This window comes from Acinonyx jubatus, chromosome B3, assembly GCF_027475565.1.
Source record: "Acinonyx jubatus isolate Ajub_Pintada_27869175 chromosome B3, VMU_Ajub_asm_v1.0, whole genome shotgun sequence".
Classification (NCBI taxonomy): Eukaryota; Metazoa; Chordata; class Mammalia; order Carnivora; family Felidae; genus Acinonyx; species Acinonyx jubatus.
The window spans coordinates 40,542,047-40,560,440 of record NC_069386.1 but is presented as its reverse complement, the minus strand read 5'-3'; the positions used below and the strand labels follow the sequence as shown (position 1 = coordinate 40,560,440).

The 18,394-nt window shown below is 36.7% G+C and overlaps 1 protein-coding gene across 10 annotated transcripts in view; it reads right to left on the bottom strand.

Moving 5' to 3' along the window:
* The window catches only part of HERC1 (HECT and RLD domain containing E3 ubiquitin protein ligase family member 1), a 185,545-nt gene that overhangs the window by 30,779 nt on the left and 136,372 nt on the right, over positions 1-18,394 (bottom strand). For 6 of the 10 annotated variants that reach the window (XM_053223904.1, XM_053223903.1, XM_053223908.1 and 3 more), the window contains 15 exons: positions 16,315-16,431; positions 15,882-16,113; positions 14,856-14,980; positions 13,687-13,907; positions 12,472-12,740; positions 11,680-11,732; positions 10,787-10,987; positions 10,000-10,174; positions 7,495-7,765; positions 7,149-7,362; positions 6,129-6,385; positions 4,902-5,029; positions 3,426-3,553; positions 1,995-2,195; positions 672-802 (listed from right to left, as the gene is read on the bottom strand). In XM_053223904.1, the coding sequence (XP_053079879.1) occupies positions 672-802; positions 1,995-2,195; positions 3,426-3,553; positions 4,902-5,029; positions 6,129-6,385; positions 7,149-7,362; positions 7,495-7,765; positions 10,000-10,174; positions 10,787-10,987; positions 11,680-11,732; positions 12,472-12,740; positions 13,687-13,907; positions 14,856-14,980; positions 15,882-16,113; positions 16,315-16,431 (2,723 nt within the window). The remainder of the gene's footprint in view (positions 1-671; positions 803-1,994; positions 2,196-3,425; positions 3,554-4,901; positions 5,030-6,128; positions 6,386-7,148; positions 7,363-7,494; positions 7,766-9,999; positions 10,175-10,786; positions 10,988-11,679; positions 11,733-12,471; positions 12,741-13,686; positions 13,908-14,855; positions 14,981-15,881; positions 16,114-16,314; positions 16,432-18,394) is intronic. The other 4 variants (XM_027067475.2, XM_053223910.1, XM_053223906.1 and 1 more) reach the window with 3 other exon arrangements.

Here is an 18,394-nt window from a genome sequence, read left to right as displayed (position 1 = left end):
AGATACCGTCATATCATTCCCAATCACAAGACAACTCACCCTTTAATATAATCTGCATTATATACACTTGCTACAGTCAAAGCTCAGTAAATGTTAGTTGAATGAATGAACTAGGAAATTCTGATTCAGAAGGAATATTTATCTTTCATTAGCATTTTAAAGAATTATTGACTTGTAATCATTAGAATGAAAAAGAAACTTAATAAAAAGCATCCTTCATACCAAAATAGCAAACATTATGAGAATCTCAGACATATTGTACGTTTACATGGTTGCCGTCGTGTTCTTCTGACATTTTTTTATTTTTACCCTCCTTCACACTTTCAACCCCTGCCTTCGTGCACTTATGTTTTGCCTAGATGGCCCTGTAAGCATTAGAACCAGCAACCCTTTTTAAGGTAAAGGAATCATTCTTCATAGATGGAATTTCTAGCATGACGGGGTGTTCCAAGGGTGCTCCTATTTTACTGTTTTGTTTTTACTTCTTTCTTGGCTTGATGGCTTTCTTACACAGGCCTTTCCATGTATATACATGGTCGAAAGATTTTGTGTAACAATAGAATATGAAATCATAAGTGAACTATGTTAAGAAAGTTTAAAGAAAACTAGTATCAAGCAATACTATAGTAAAAAAACAAGAAAAAGTAACCATCTGGGAAAGATGTTTTTACCTTATGTGCATCAATTAGAACAATGCCTCCTTTCTCAAGTGGTTCCTTCGTTCCCAGTAACAATTTTCCATCAAAAAATCCTACTGCAAATGGTCTGTCTTCACTGAACCAAGCAATGCAAGTTACAGACACTAACATGATTAAAAAAAAAATTTTTTTAAGAAAAAAATATGACACTCATATGTCACTGTCTAACTTAAAAGACATATTTTTGCAACAAACATATGCTACCACAACCACTCCAAGTAAATTTCCAAACATCTCTTTGATGCATTTATTAGATAAAAGGTAGGCTGAGAGCAGGGATTCTGTGTAACTTACTTTAAAAGTATTATAATAAGTGACAAGGACTACCTCATTTTTAACCTTTTATTCTTTTCAGATGATTACTGAAAAGTTAAATTCCTTGCTGATTCCAAGTCCATATACCAGGTTCCTTCCTTTTGGACCAGAATCTACTATGAAACTGAGAAATGAAATAATCCATCATAGAAAGAAAATTATCTGTCCCTTCTTTTGCTTAATATTCCTTACTCTATGTGTTTCCATATTTTACCAAACATGTTCTAACAATCTACATTCATATTTGCTTCTTCAAGTACACATAACTCTGGAAAACTACAAGAGAAGTAAGAAACAGTATTTATCTGTGGGAGTAGAATGGGGACATGTGGAATGAGTGGATGGGAAAAAGACTTCACTGCCTATCTTTTTAAACTTTAAGATTTTTGAACCCCATGAAGGTATTACCTATTTTAAAAAAAAAACCCTAAATTTAAAAAACACTTGTTCTATTCTGTGCCATGTAAGCTGGGACCATGATCTGTGAAATACTCCACTCCCCCCAAACAATTAAAAAAACCATGTAGTAAGATGTCTATGCATCCAAAGGGAACACAGAAAATAAATGAAAGGAGACTTCCTACTATCTCTGGTCATACCAGGAACGTCCCTCCTCCTCCTTCCATTTCCTCAATTTCATTTGTTAACAATTTCATCTCTACCAATGATTATAATTCTTTTCTCTTGGACATTCCTAACTTTCAAGGGAAATTGGCAGCCCCACTTAAGTTTCAGACACTCACACAAAGGATGAATGACTAATACAATACTATTAGGTCTCATTTTGGCAGAGGTATGTGGTAGATGTTGGGAGGGAATTATCTTTCAACGTAGTAACTAACTAAAATGAAATACCAACTGGAAAATTTAGAAAACAAAGCCAAAAGTAATATTAACTCTGCATTTTTAAAAGCAAGTGCCAAAAAAAATAAGTTTTCTGATTGGGGGAAATACTTTCTTAATGAGACGCAAGTCATTTACCATCTTTTCGATAGCAATGTTCCAATTCTCGACGGTGCATGGTGGATACATCAACAACTTCTATCAGTCCTAGAGAGCCATCCATCCGTCCCACCAACAATAATTCTGGAGACTCTCCTGACCAGGCTGTAGCTGGACCCTCTTCTGGCCAAGCCAGGGCAGATACCCAATGAGGCTGAATATCTACTAATCCTTTACCTCCTAAAGAGGAAGAAAATGTTAACTAGTTACTTAATCCTTAAAAACAAAAATACAAAAATATTAATTCTAATATTCACTCAAGGCAGTCCTCAATTTCATAATAGTCTATTAATAAATACAATTATAAGGCAGGATCCTTCATTTATATACTATATATGATTATCAAATTCACAGGCTTTCCTATAACTACTAATGGGACAAAAATGATAGCTTTATTTATTTTAAAGTTTATTTATTTTTGAAAGAGAGAATTGTGACAGAGTGTGAGTGGAGGAGGGGCAGAGAGAGAGGGAGACACAGAATCCAAAGTAGGCTCCAGACTCTGAGCTGTCAGCACAGAGTCCAATATGAGGCTCAAACCACAAACTGTGTGATCATGACCTGAGATGAAGTCGGATGCTTAACCGACTGAGCCACTCAGATGCTTCAAAGTGATAGCTTTATTAAAGAAGGAATAAAGGAGGGGCGCCTGGGTAGCTCAGTCGGCTGAGCATCGGACTTTGGCTTAGGTCATGATGTCATGGTTCATGAGCTCCACATCAGGCTCACTGCTGTCAGTGCGGAGCCTGCTTCTGATCCTCTGTTCCCTTCCCCTGCTCACGTTCTCTCTCTCAAAAATAAATACAAACTTTTAAAAAAATAAAAAGGAGTAAAGGAAAATATTCAGTGCAGAAATGTCAAACACTTACATCCTTTCCTAATAATTACTGAAAATCAAATTAACGTAAGAAATTTCCCTAGAGTTAAGGCTAGCTTTTCCTTCAAATCTGTGAAACATAGAAAAGCCTTTCTTCAAATATGCAAAAACAAACAAAATTGTGCAATAAGCCTAAGATTATAATAGTTTTTACTTTCCAGAGACATATCATTAAAAATTGAAATGAGTTTGTACCTGTGAATTAGACAAAATTAGTAGAAATATTTCAAGTGATTCAAAAGAATGCATCACTGAAAACTCAGAGCTCAAAACCTATTCTGAACACTTATAGTAGTAAGTGAAAAGAATTTTTAGCTTACAATTACCAGGTTAGTCAAAACTCTTAGAAAGAGAAGTCAGGAAATGATCATTTCCTCTTTAATTTAAACTATAATATGCACACATCTACACAGCTGATGAACAGACTGTGAGTTTCAAGGTGAAAGGAAGCCACTGTTTGGACTCAGAAAGCTAAAAAAAAAAAGGCTTAAAAAGTACCTTCAGTAATTTGCTAGTATTGGCATGACTCTTACCATTAACTTGCCAAATATTCACCATCTTTTCCAAGGCCCCAGCTAGATATTTGCCACTGATACTCCAGGAAACAGGTGAGAAACTTGGATCACTGGGTGACCCCAGGCTCTCCTCAGCATCTCCTTCTCTAAAATATAAAAGACACATATGGGATTCTAATCCCCATCATCCAAAAATATATAAAACCTCAAATCTTAAAATAAAGGTTTCATATGGACTGAAGTAAATAATAGAGACTCTTCATTTCAGAAGCTTGGCTAGCAGTATTTGACAATCACATATTTGCTAGCATTTGTCATGGTGTGAAAAATGTAGAATTAAAGAAGAGTGATGCTTAGATTACCCAATTACCATAGTAGATAATTTCTCAACAAAGACATTCTGATTCTTTATGGGTTGTAAACCTGGTTATTATTCAGAGCACAATGATTCTTGTTTGCCTAATCTCTAGGGAAGCTCTCAGAAAGGAAATACCTGTGCCAGCTATAAAACTATAAAGGCTGTTAACATTCTGTAAGAAATATCATTAATTCCTAAATAATCCTTAAAGAATGATGGAATATTAGCCTACTGTTTTACAGAATTTAACATTTATAATGCTAGCATAGTAGACCTTGATTTAATTCTAAGACACTGATTGTTAAAATTTTTATTTTCTTAATTACTATCCCGGAAATTTTAAAACACACACCAGAGATATAGTAAGACTATTCTAAAAGAAAAACTGTAGGGGGCCTGGGTGGCTCAGATGGCTGAGCATCCGACTCTTGATTTCAGCTCAGGTCATGATCCCATAGTTGTGGGATCGAACCCTGCACTGGAGTCCATGCTAAGTGTGGAGTCTGCTTAAGACTCCTCTCAGAGCACCTGGTGGGCTCAAACAGTTATGCATCGACTCTTGATTTCAGCTCAGGTCATGATTTCACAGTTTGTGGGATTGAGCCCCATGTTGGGCTCTGCGCTGATAGTGCAAAGCTTACTTGGGATTCTGTCTCTCTCTCTCTCTCTCTCTCTCTCTCTCTCTGCGCCTCTCCCCTGCTCTCAAAATAAATAAACTTAATCAGGGCACCTGGATGGCTCAGTTGGTTGAGCATCTGACTTCGGCTCAGATCATGATCTCCCAGTTTGTGGGTTCAAGCCCCACATCAGGCTCTGTGCTGATAGCTCAGAGCCTGGAGTTTGTTTCGGATTCTGTCCCCCCCACCCACCCCTCCCTCACCTGTTCTCTGTCTCCCTCTCTTTCTCAAATATAAACATTAAAAAAAATTTTTTTTAATTTTCCCTTTCTCTCCCTCTGCCCCCTCCCTGGCTCTTGCTCTCTAAAAAATAAAACAAATTAAAATTAAGAAAAAAATAAAAGAAAAATTGTAATAACTTTTAATGACACTGTGATTACATTAACACAACCAAGATGAAGCATGTTTAGGATTCTCTTATTTTAAATGTTACACATGAGAGCTGATGTTAGCACTCACAATCTGTTGAACACACAGGTTTGTTGCAGTGAATATTGCTTCTTAGTAACATTCCATACCCGGATGGTACCATCATTGCCACTTGTAGCCAAAAGTCCTTTTTTATTACACCAAACACAAGTCATCACCTAGACAGGTTGAAAAAGTCCAACGATTTTTAATTAAGTTTTTTATTTTAATTCTAGTATAGTTAACATACCGTGTTATATTAATTGCAGGTGCACAATATAGTGATTCAACAATCCTATACATTACTCAGTGCTCATCATGATTAGTGTACTTTTAACCCCTTCACCTATTTCACTCCCACTCCCACCCACCTCCCTTCTGGTAACCTTCTCTACAGAGTTCTGTTAGAGTTAAGGGTCCACTCTTTGGCTTGTCTCTTTTTTATTCCTTTATTCATTTGTTTTGTTTCTTAAATTCCACATGAGTGTAATCGTGGTATTATCTTTCTCTGATTAATTAATTTTGTTTAGCATTATACTCTCCAGCTTCAGCCATGTTGTCGCAAATGGCAAGATTTCATTCTGACAAAGTCCAACATTTTTGAGCAAGTTTTGATTCAAATGATTTTGTCATTCTATATCTATCAAATTAAAAAATAATCTACCAGAAAATTGTAAAAGAAAAATATTCATGTTATAGCATAATATACATGGTTTCACTCTTTCCTAACTGGCTTGTAAACATACATCTATTTGTATGGCTTTAAAGTACTATGCCTAAACTCATTTGAGTTATTGCAGACCTATGAGAATCTTTACTAAACATGTTTATTTAATTCAATAAAGTATAAATATTTCAACATATGTTGTACAAAATAAACAACACAGACTAAGAAGTGACTTTTAAAGTGGTAATAACGGAAGTCAGTCTTCATTTCCTAAACTGCCCTTGTCAATGCTCAAGGGTCTGGTAAGTTAGATTAACACAGCGGTTAACAATTTCTTCTCCTCTTGCACATATAAGCCCTCATCTTTTGTGACGTAATTCCCTTGGTTTTCTTCTCATCCCCCATCTGATTTTTCTATTTGTACACTACTATGTCAACCCAACATACAGAGAAAGGAAAGCTGGTAACTACTAGACAAATATTGGTAATTGTGCGTGTGTGTGTGCACGAGGCAGAGAGAGAGACATTTAAGATCTAAGCTTTCAGAGAAGGGCAGAAACTATTTCATCTTACATAAGGGGATTAACATACTTAGGGCTCAAAATACATACTCTGTTTTGATGAGCCTCCAACTTGATAAAGGAGCATTTCCTGAGATCTCCTCCCATATCAGCGAGTGTTTGGGGAGTAGTTTGGTTGTCGCGGTCATGTGCAGCAAGAGTGCGCACAAGCTGTTGAGCAGCCCATTGCCTATGCTGTGAGGACAGCCTGGAGGAGAGGCAACAGGCTGCCAGGGCATTAGCCAGCTCCAGAGGGCCTACAGCAGAAGGATCATAGGAAGGATGGGCATACAATTGGGCAGTTAAACCTGCTTAAACAAAACAATGAAATGATGCCCAGGTAAGAGCTGGTGGTGGTAAACAAAAAAAATGGGTTAACCCATATCTTTTAAAAATTAGCACTTTTGCAAGCAATCAATTCACTAAGATATGCATACAAGGTATAAAGCATTTATCTCCTATCACATTCTCTAATAAATCTGATTCATTGCAAATATACATTTATGTACATCAAGAGTCTTTGCCCTAAGTACACACAGATTCAGAATGCATCAGAAATAATTTCAAAGCCAGGGCAGAGACAGCATGCCCTAAAAAGTAAGAGTTTGGCTTTTGCTGCTCAAAAGTGATCGTAACAGCCAGTCAAGGGGCTGGGCTGATAGATCCCAAAGCCCATCTATCTTGGCCGAATGGTCCTGATGAAGAGAAGGGTAGAGACAATAGTGATTAAGGAGTCCCTTCAAACTGTTATCATCTTATGACAAAGAGAAAAATAGCCGTATCTTTACATAAATTTTATTAAGGACACCTAACCAAGATTATTATCTATTGTGATTCAAACCATAATCTAATAGAATAATCAAACCAAGATTAATTTGGTACATTTTCTAATATCTGTTTCCATGCACCATGAAAAAGGATCCATGTAGTTTTTTATGATCTGAACTTAAGAAGTATACATGACGCTATGTAATTTATCACTTACAACAACTCTAAAACACGTTTTAAAAAGCACACATCAAATTGACTACAAGACTGTATATTTAAAATGGTAAATGGTATGAAACTTACCTTTCTTTTCAACTTCAGATTTATCATAGTTAGGTCTCAGTTTGGCCCCCTTGTCTGCTAGTAATGCCACAAGGGCCTGAGTTACAACAAAGTTTGGGGAGGTTACAAGCTTATTCTCTTCAGCAATTCCTCGGAGAAAGCTGGGTAGAAACTTTCGCTGAATTGGATCATCGACCGTGGTTAGATTTACACCTGTTGCAGCAGAAATCAAGTTCTGAAGAGGCAATTGGAACAAACAGGTTTAATTTTTACATATAATTTTGGAACAAAAAGATTTCACCTCAAAAGGCTCTTTAAGAATTGGTCAGAAATAACGCAACACGAAAAGCACTGAAAACCAGCTTACCTGTGTACACAACTGCACCAGGAGTTTGGCAGCACTAGGAGTGTTTGATGCCAGACATCCCACTGCTGTGCTCAGATAGGCCAGGCAAGAGATGGGCTTACTGGCCTTGCTGTGCCCGCCTCGTGAGCGTTCTGAGGTGCTTGCCATGGCAGAAGGGCTGGTAGAAAGGCCAGCTCTCCCTGCTGCGGCCAAGCACATTAACCGAACCAGTGTTCGGATATCTGTAAGCCCCAGAGACTCCAGGCCAGCAGCCAGGCTACAGCTGGAACCACTGCCAAGAAAGAAAAAACACTTCAGATGGATAAAGAAAACAGATTTCTGAAGGGACCACTGGGAGCCCCACCTATCAGCCAAAGTACCAATAACTAAAATAAAAGTCAACCGGCAATATTACTAGCCATATGTATCTTAAGATAAGTCAAAAAATATTAAGCTGGAAACTGTTAAGATTTTAATTATTTTATTTTAATTTCATGAACTTGGAAGTATAACTAAGTATAATACACAAGAAAGTTCACAAACTGTGAGTTTTCACAAACAGAACCAACATTACCAACACCTCAGAAGCCTGCTTGGGTTCTTCTCAGTCACTAGACCCCTAAAAATAACGAATACCAATGACTTTTTAAGTTATGTATCAGTTTTGCCTGTTTTGAACTTTATATAAATAAGATAAAGTCTGTAATCTTTTGTGTCTGGCTTCTTTTAAGACTCATCCACGTTGTTGAATTATAGCAGTAGATACTCATTTTCATTGACATATTAATAAAATCTACCATAATTCATTTCTCCATACAGATGACAATTAGGTGGTTTCTGGCATGGGGCTATTATAAATAGCAGTGCCATGAAGTTCTTGCTTATGTCTTCTGGTGCACATATAGAAGCACTTCTGCTGAATATACACCCAGGAGTAGCTTTCTAGGTGATAGAGTATGTTCATATTCACCTTTGGTTGGTACTATTGAATGGTTTTCCAAAGTAGCTGTACCAATTCACTTCCTTACTGGCAGTGTGTTCTGGGTGTTCCACATTTTCTAGGTGCTCACATTTTCCCAACAGTCTTTTCGATTTTAGCCTTTCTAATAGGTGTATTTATATCTCACTGGTTTTCCATTTTCATTTCTCTGAAGACTAATGAGGCTGAAGACCTCATTTTCCATGTTTACTGGCCATTTGGAGATCCTCTTGTATTATTTTGCATTTTGCCCACTTCTTCTATGAGTTGTCTCTTCTTCTCATGGATTTGTAGAAATTCTTTACATGTTCTGTTGGTTATATGCATTGTTCATATCTTCTCCCATTAAGTGGCTCATTTTTTTTACTTTCTGACTTTTTATTTTCTTAATGACTTTTGCTGAAGAGAAGTTGTTTTTTAATGTAGTTCAATTTATCAATCTTTTTCTTGATGATGAATGCTTTTTGTGACTCACTTAAGAAAACTGTACCTATCCCAAGAGAATAAATTCTTCCTACCTTAGAGAAACATTATTGATTTATCTTTCACATTTAGATCTAAGAGCCACTTGGAAATATTTGTCTTATATAGTGTGAGGTTGGAGCCAAGACTCACTTTTTCCTGTTGAATAAACCATGTGACCTAAGCCCAAGTTATTGAGGGGACATGCTTTCCTCACTGTTCTGCCATATAAACATTATCATAAATCAAACCATACACCAAGTGTTTATCTATATGTGTGGATCAGTTTCTAAATTTTGTTCTCCACTATCCAATACCAGAGTCTCATCTATTTTTGAATTTTTATTTCAGGGTCCTTCTGTCTTCACTGATTTACTTTTATATATCTCTGCTCAACAATTCTTTTTTTTTTTTTTAAGTTTATTTATTTATTTTTGAGAGAGACAGAGATAGTACAAGTGGGGAAGGGGCACAGAGAGGGAGACAGAGAATCCCAAGCAGGCTCCGCACTGTCAGCATGGAGCCCAACGTGGGGCTCGAACTCACACGAAACCATGAGATCATGACCTGAGGCGAAACCAAGAGTCAGACGCTTAAGTGACTGAGCCACCCAGGCGCCCCTGCTTAACCATTTCTTAAATGGATGTCTTTTAGGTATTCTTGGCTCTCTTCCTTTTTTAATATTACATTCTACAGTATGAACATGGCAGGAGTCTCCATGATGGAATCTGCAGGTTGAAATAGCTACACAGTTGGGTCAATTTTGCAGAAAATTCATTCAACCTTTTGATTTTATCCTGCATCAAATGGATTGAAAGCTTTAGTTTCTCATTTCAGATAATAAAATTAAAAATGTTTGCAGTTTACTCAGCTACTATAATACTCTTATTTTCTACCTAAAAAGAGCTAAGTATTTACCGACTGGATGAATGAATAACAATGATGACTATCTCCAACTTCTTTCATTTGACAGCCTAGATACTCAAGGCTCTAAAAATTCTATCTCATTCTCCCAAACAATACTAAACTCCTGTCTAATATATACTAGGAACTAACTTAGCATCACCTGACACGATAATTCTTACCTGACCGAGAGAAGAGACAGAGCTCTCATTACCATGGTTCTTGCCAGAAGAACCTGAGCAGCAGCAGTCACTCTCCTTAAAGCCACCACCCGGTCGTGAGGGTTTGCTAAGGCAGCGGCCTGCTCACCTAGTGTTATTCTTCCAGAGGAACTCTTTTCTACAGAGCCATGGCAACCTGAAAAACATATCCAGAGCACTGAAAAATTTTCCCATTCTATGTTCTGGGCTGCAAGGAAACACAGCAAACCAATGTGTTTTGTTCATTTGGACTTTGTTACACAGAAAATTCCTTGGGAGAAAGAGACAGTTCTAAGGCAATAACCTGTTATATATGTTCCTTAAATTTTCTTGGTTTTATTTTGTTCATATATATTATATATAACAGACACAGAAAAGATACAGTTTTTAAAATATGCTTTAAGTATACAGAAAGGGCTGAGTCACCAATACTAATTCTTTATTTTGTATTCCCGAGAGCAAAAGTTACCCATACCCTTTCATGCACATAAAAAAAAAAAAGACTGCAAAATTGGTTTTAGTCAGTTCCAGGATTTCCCTATTTTCTTTAAAAAAAATCATACTCATATTTTATAAATTTTCTTTTTATTACTTCAGCATTTCATAAAAGCAAAAAATGAAAAATATTACCTTATACCTTGAAAATGTTCAAACAACTAGCTAAGGATACTTGATGGGGTGGAACAATGTTGTATTACTATTTATCTAATCTAAGAAACAAATTAATACAGACTCTATAAAATCAATACCAATTATCATTTCAGTTTACCTATTTGCATTAGAGTCTCTTCCATACTGTTGGTAGCTGTTACCATTGCTACTGATGCTCCCAAGGGATCACTGTCAGGGAACTGAACTGGTTCTGGTACAATGCGTCGGTCATTTAAACCAAGTGGTCCAGCAAGTAATTCAAATTCTTCTTCACCTGTTAGCTTTTCATCTTCATCAACATCTAACATGTCCCAGTCTTCTGGAATTTAAATAAATGAATTTATGGTATGTGAATATAAACATGAAGTAACTCTGCTGGCAACGGTTACTGTGAGATATGTCTAAAATGCAGATGGACTGAAAGCCCAGTGCCCACAAAATATGCTATGGCACCATCTCCTGGTGACCCAACCAAACTGCACTCCCTGAAGCATAGTGAGAGTCTAAGGGAAAGGGAGTCTGAGTCAAACCCACCTAAAGCAACAGCAAATGTTACAGCTGGTAATGAAGGTTTCAGCTAATAAAAGCTATTGTTACGGGGCCAACAAAGAGTTCTTAATGCTATCCATAATCATTAGAGAATCAGTTATTTGAAGTAAATGAATGTTCCATATAAATTCACGCTGTCATCAGTTTTGTACTTTTTACTTTCCTCAATCAGGATGGAAATTCAAAATGTACTCCATACTTTCCCTACTTTGAAAAAAATATATGCCACACAGAAATTAACATTCTGTGGTAAAGCTAGTATTTGAACCCAGGTCCTTTCCCTTTGATTTTTAAAACTAGGGCTGTTGCTTTCAAACTACCTTTAGCTTTTTAGAGAAAGTTTTAAGTTACTATGTACTTAAATACCAACACATACACATAAACTAAATTTTAGTAACAGATGTTAGGCAGAAGGTATATACAAAAATACACGTAAAATAAAGAAGCTCTCAAAACAACTACCTTCATACACACTGTCCTGCTTGCCAATTAGATCTGGAGCTTGTCCCTTGTACCTGCACCAAACATGAAGAACATTGTATTTTTATACAAAACAGTACCCAAAAATGCAAATTAAGTCATTAGAACATTTTAAAAGGTCATTAATAAAGCAACACAAAATAAAGTGTTTCAGGTTATGGGCTAAGAAAAACTCCTGGTATGTAGGTACACACATGCTTACAAAATCAATGATCATTTTACCAAGTTACTGGGGAGGTTTCTAGGTCACCTACAACACTCATCCAGACCACCTTAAAGATTTTAATAGTTGACAGTAAGGGCAAAAGCCCTGCTCACTACAGATTAATTGCTATTCAAGGATATAAAGAAGTAATATTTTCACGGAAGCTCAATTTAATCTAAACAGTCTATTTTTTTTAATCAACAAAAAGATCTTAATTAAGATGTCAAACAAAAACAGAGTGAAAAACACAATGAAAAAAATTGACCATAAGCCTCCTGAAGGTTAAGGCAAGGGTCCTGCCCAGAACCTGCCAACAAGTTGAAGGTTAATAGAGTCAAACTCCAGTCAAAAACCTGCTGCCATGGACTGCAGGATCCCAGCTCTGGCAAAACATGAATTCCTCAACCACCTTCATCCTTCCTGCCCCCAATTCAGCAGTCATAGGACTTAGGGAAAGGTTAAGTGTAACTCTTCACATTAAAATAAGCTTTAATTCCCAGGTCTTGATGAGAGATACTTTATACTCTTCATTCAGAGGGGGTTTGGATATCTACGCAATTTCAAGGTACCTTTCAGAACTTGTTGTCTTGGATTTGGTCTTCAGGGCTAAGTACTTTTCCCTGCAGCTGCCGCAGAGCAGGTAGTATGGATTTCCACTCCCACATTCACCACCGAACCAGCCATCCACATAGGAGCCGTTGCTGCGATAGCCCTGGCGGTTTGCACTGCGCCCACAGCCTGGGTGATTTCTCTTCATGTGCTGGTTGAAGCTGACGACACTGCACTCACACAGTTCACACACCACCACTTCTTCCCTGTCTTCAGACTCACAAACATGCTGCACAAAATTTTATATCAAATCATTAGTCAATTTAACATAAAATTAAGAAGAGGTAAATAGATATTTATATGTTAAATTAATAACTTTGTTTACACATGTTGGAACATTTGCAGGATTTTCATTAATGTTACATAACAAATTTCTTTCAAATCAGAATTTAGATCACATGATCTCAAGGTGTTCCTTGCTCTTTCTCAATCTAATAAGTTATAATAAAATTAACTCACTCTCCTACTGAGAAGAGTTCATAAAAATGACAGTGCTATCTCAAATGGCTTTTTAAAAATTCCTCTAATAAACCTACTTTACATCTGGTCATAACATGCATATCTATTATCTGAATTTCTAAGAAGTCATTAGGATTCATTTATCTTATTAACTTAATATAGTAGATGCTCTTTTCTATAGGATTCAGACCTGTGAAGTTTTCACGCTCCCCGCTACAAAAGCATAATGCTAAACAATGAAAACATACAAACCCACCATGTACCCTGCCCCTGGATGGAGGTAGTTACAAGACCTAGGTGGCACTGGTTCTTAGAATGAGACACTACAGTGATTAAATGGAACCTATGAAGGAGAAGAGCATGCATTCAGATAGAAAGGTGAGCACAGCAGCCATGTCATACACCCAGAAGAGCTAAGAATTGATGCCGGTTTTGTAATCTATCTTTGACATTACAATCAAATATTAACAAAATATGGCTCTATTCATCTAGTCTGGGGAGGGAAACGATAAAATCGTACAGAGAAAGCAAGAGACGCTTTTTCTTTTTGGTTTGTAGGTATCAAAGTAACCTTAAGCATTAGAGCCCCAAACTTCAGAATGAGATCTAAGACTTTTCAGAGTGTTACAACTCTAGGCAAGGCTGTTATTAGTAAGCTCTATGAACAGGAGGGCAGGAAAATAAGTCAGAGCAGCCCCCGCTGCAATCACACACACCCAGGTAGGCCAATCCAGTACCTCTGGGATCCACATTCCCAGAATATCATTGTCACTGGTCAGGTCTTGTCCAAACATAGCTTCCATTGCTTCATCATCAAGATCAATTTCCAATTCCTCATCTAAATTAAAGTCATACAACGCCCCTGGGTCTTGTTGCAAAGATATTCCTTCTCTCCGACTTTGATTCCTGTGGGCCTGCACAGAGCGGTATAACCCCGCTCAGAACAAAACAAAAAAGGCATTTTATTTACATGCATAAAGTAATTCTGAATATTTTACCAGTTCTTAACTGCCTGGATTCCAGACCATAAACATAAAATTTGACCTATCATGTGTGATTCTTCTTCTATAAAATGGGGTAATAGCACTCATACTTCACAGGGCTGTTAACAGGTTTAAGTAAGATAATCCATGTAAAATACTTCATAATGTAATATGGAAAACACTCAGTAAATGTGAGCTGTTATTATTCTTTTAGGGTTACTTAAAAAAATCAGTCATTATATATTAAGTACACATCCTGTATTTTCTAGTTCAGTCTTAACTTCTCACTATTACTATAAATTACTGAAAAATTATGTTTTAATAGTTCAAAAATCAAACACCATTTTGACAAGTCACACATCCTAGTTTTTAGTTTAGAAAATATGTTCCCTATAAATTACACTTCACATGTCTAGAGCATAATCCCAGAAGTATTTACTAATGTAACAATGAAATTTACTTTTGCTTTTCTAGGGCCCTACCTAGTAGTTTTGTCCTAAGGTCCACAGAGTACATCAGAAAAGCCAGTGACCACTTTAGCACACTGCTCTTTTTAGCTCCTTCTTAATATTAATGTGACATTTTAAACATTCATCTTCACTTCTTGAAGTATAAACAGCTCGAGGGCAGAGACAGCATTTATGAAATACCTCAGTATCTACAAGTAACCAGTATAGACTTCTGTACCCAGAGGGAGCTTAAAAATAAATTTATGAAAGTATGCTGTGATTTCAATGCAAAATTATGTAAACAGGAAGAAAAATGCAAATTGCTGCTCTGTTAATGTGGAGGAACTGAGTACTTAGTATCATTAGTTCATCTTCTTTAATGCTGCTTTCACACTGACTTTAAAATATAAACTATACGACTTTCACCAATAGAAGGATGTGAAACATAATTACCTGCTCTTGCTAGCAATGTGCGAGCAGCTAAATCAAACTTGTGCCTTCTTGTTACTGCTGAGCGACCCCTAGCTGGTGGTCCACTTCCAGAAGCTGCATTCTCTGCATGGTCCAGATTATCAGCGCTACAAGTGCAAATTTAAAAGCAACACAGATTTTTAAGAACCATCATAAATGGAAAGCACAGGCACAAGCTTACTTATGGTCTTGCTTTTTCCTCCAAATATTACCAAGAATAAAATATATTTATGATAAAACTGAAACATAGCTTGTCTTTGGTAAAGCTCCTAAATTATAAATACGTCATATTGCCCTAAGCAGTAATTTTACCTATTTTTTTTTTACTTTTATTTATTTTTTTAAGTAGGCTCTACACCTAACATAGAACCTGAACTCATGGTCCTGAGATCAAGAGTCACACACTCTACCAACTAAGCTAGTCAAGTGCCCTTACCTGATTTTGAATTATGCCAACAAGGGAATGATGCTTAATGCATGTTCAGATCCAAAAGAGATCAATGGTCTTAACTAAATTCTAAATGATTCAACACTTAAAATTTGAAATGAAATGACAATCCCTGCCTACAAGAAACATATTTCAAAGTTATGAAAATATCCACTGAGATTGTCAGAAACAAGTCTGCATATAAGACACAAGCCTTGGTAACCAAATCCATTAAATCAATTTCTAATATTAAAATGAACATTCTATATCATTTATAAAGGAGAATTATTTTATCAGAATGTTTATTTTATTTCAGAATAAACTTGTTTTAATTGTTTCTTTTCAGTTTTATTTCATGTAAAAATTATTACCTATTTTCTACAAAAACATCCATTCAAGACTTGTCATATCATTTTTACGCTTCACAGAAACATAAACTTGTAAGCGAAGCGTCCATCTTTTCATATACCTCTAGTTATCAGCTTTACAAACCATTAAAAGCATCTATGAAGGGAAATAAATGGGACACTTGGAAGCACCATTTATAACGCATAAAACAAGTACGGAAACCGGACTCTCACCTTTCACTAAAGCCTTCTTCCATTTCAGCAGCATCAGCTGATGGTATGTCTCCTGGTGACTGCAAATAACAGGGATCATTTGACTTCCCACCACTGCCTAGGACAGCTGCTCCGTGTCTTGAGTCAGCTGTGCTGCCTGGCTGGGGTTCCTCCTCATCCTCATGCCCAGGGTGCTCTATCATCCACATGGCAAGGACAGTGATGTTCTGGGCATCAGCCTCTCCTCGAGCACCTGAACAGGTGAAAAAAAAGTATGATACTGATTTTGGGCAACATAATTATTCATGGCACCAATTTAAGAGTGTCTGCTATGACACCATTATAACTAAATCTGCTATTAAAATGTTTTACGGTCTCTTAAAACAATGTGTCACCCTCTATAATATCGGGCTTCTCCTATGTGTATATACTGATATATAAAAACTTATCCTACCTGTGGCTTCCATGGCTTTGGCAATCTGCCGGAGAGAGAACCCCATCTCCAGCAAGGGTACTGCAATTGCTGGAGGAGGAGGAGAAGTTGAGAGTCTGCTGCTTGGGTCTGACAAGGCTGAAACGAAAGAGAGTAAAGTCCTAAATATCAGTACATACTATGAGTAAAAAGTGTCCTTATAGTAACTGTTAAGTCCCCAATTTCCTAATACTGTCTACATTTATTGAAATTTTATTCTATTCAGAATTCACTAAATGTGGAACTAAATGGGATTTTGTTACAGCTTTTTAAGGTTTTTCATAAAGCTAACATAAAACAAAGCTGCTGAAAAAAATATTAAATGTTTTCTTACTTTAAAATAGTTTCTAACTTACAAAAAATTTCAGACTTAACAGAAATTTGCAAGCATAGTACAAAAGAATTCTTTTACCCATGAACCACTGGAGAGTAAGGAGCAGACATGATGCTTCAACTCCCTTGAATACTCTAACAGTTAATTAACTCTTACAAATAAGGACACTGTCTTGCATAACATAGTATCAAAGTCCGGAAATTAACAATGTTAATATCTATCTAATCCAGATCTCATTCTAGTTTCACCAGAACTCCTGATAATGTTCTTTACAGCAAAAGATCCAATCCAGGATTATCATCCTTCCATTTAGTTTTCAGATCTCTTCAGTCTCCTTCAATCACTTTGATACTTTTAAGATTACAGGCCAGCTATATGATAGGAAGTCCCTCAATTTGGGTTTGTCTGATGTTTCTTCACGTGCAGGAATACAAAACTGATTCTGCCTTCTTCTCATTACATTCTACTAGATGGTACATGATTTCAACTTGTCCCATTGCTGGTGATGCTAACTTTGATCACCTGAGTTAAGCTGGCATCTGCTAGTTTATCTCCTGATTAACTAAAAAAGGTACTCTTTTTTATTTCTCCCTTTGTAATTAATATTTGTTGGGAGGAATTATATGTAAATAGCCCATTCCTCGTCAAAGTGAGACTCACTAACATCCATTAATGTTTACTGGCTGAATTATTTATTATGATGATGATGATGATAGTTGACAAATGAGGATTTTCTAATTCCATCATTGCTTTCAGATTGATCAGTCTCCTTTCTCCATCAGTAGAGATTTTCATTGTATTTGTGGGTTATTATATGTTATTATAACAATGATTATTTATTTTGATGCCCCAAACATTCCAGATTTGGCTAGTAGATGTCCCTTCAATCTAGTTTCTATATCCTGGAGGCATGTGCCCATAATTCTCTGAGCAGTTTATCACTTTCTGACACAAGATATTCTAGGCTCATCTCATACTTAACCCTGAAATCAGCCATTTCTACCAGGAGATAGGGTTCTCTTTTAGTAGAGAATGGTATTTAGAAGACAGGATCTTGGCACTAGGTGTGTTTATTGCTACTAAGGCATCACTGCTCCTAGGTCCTTTCAGTGGACAGTGCTGATAGAAGCCCTGTGCCTCATTTAATGGTTTTTGAATTCAATTAGGAAGGAAAGAAGAAGGAAGCAGGGAGAATGACAACTTTCATTTTTGCTTAAAAAATGTCACTACTCCTACAGTGGTAATAGTCCTGATACATTTGTTGGACTTCTGCTTCTAGCCATGATAGAATAACAGAGACTGGATTTACCCTCACCTTAACAACTAAAAGAACAGATGGAATATATCAAATGATGGTCTGTAGACACTGGATGGCAGGCAACGTAGGACAGTGATCTCTGAGAGAAGGAAATCAAATGAGGCGAGGTATACAATTGCCTCAGCATATTTGCTGGAGAGAATTTCCAAGCTGCAGTTCAGGGAGGGCAAATTCAAGCTAAACTCAGCGGCCTCTCTGAACTGAGGACAAAAAAGTAAAGAATTCAAGATGGCTAGCATTCACAGGGTAGAACACCAGAAAGGAGAAAACTGTACAGAAAGAAGAGAGCTGCACAAAAAGCAAAATTCAGAAATGTACAGAAGGTCCTTCTTTTTCCCTCAAGTCTTCAGCTGATGTTAATGCAGCAACTACCCAGAACTAGGGAAGGAATTACCAAAAAGTAGCAGGCA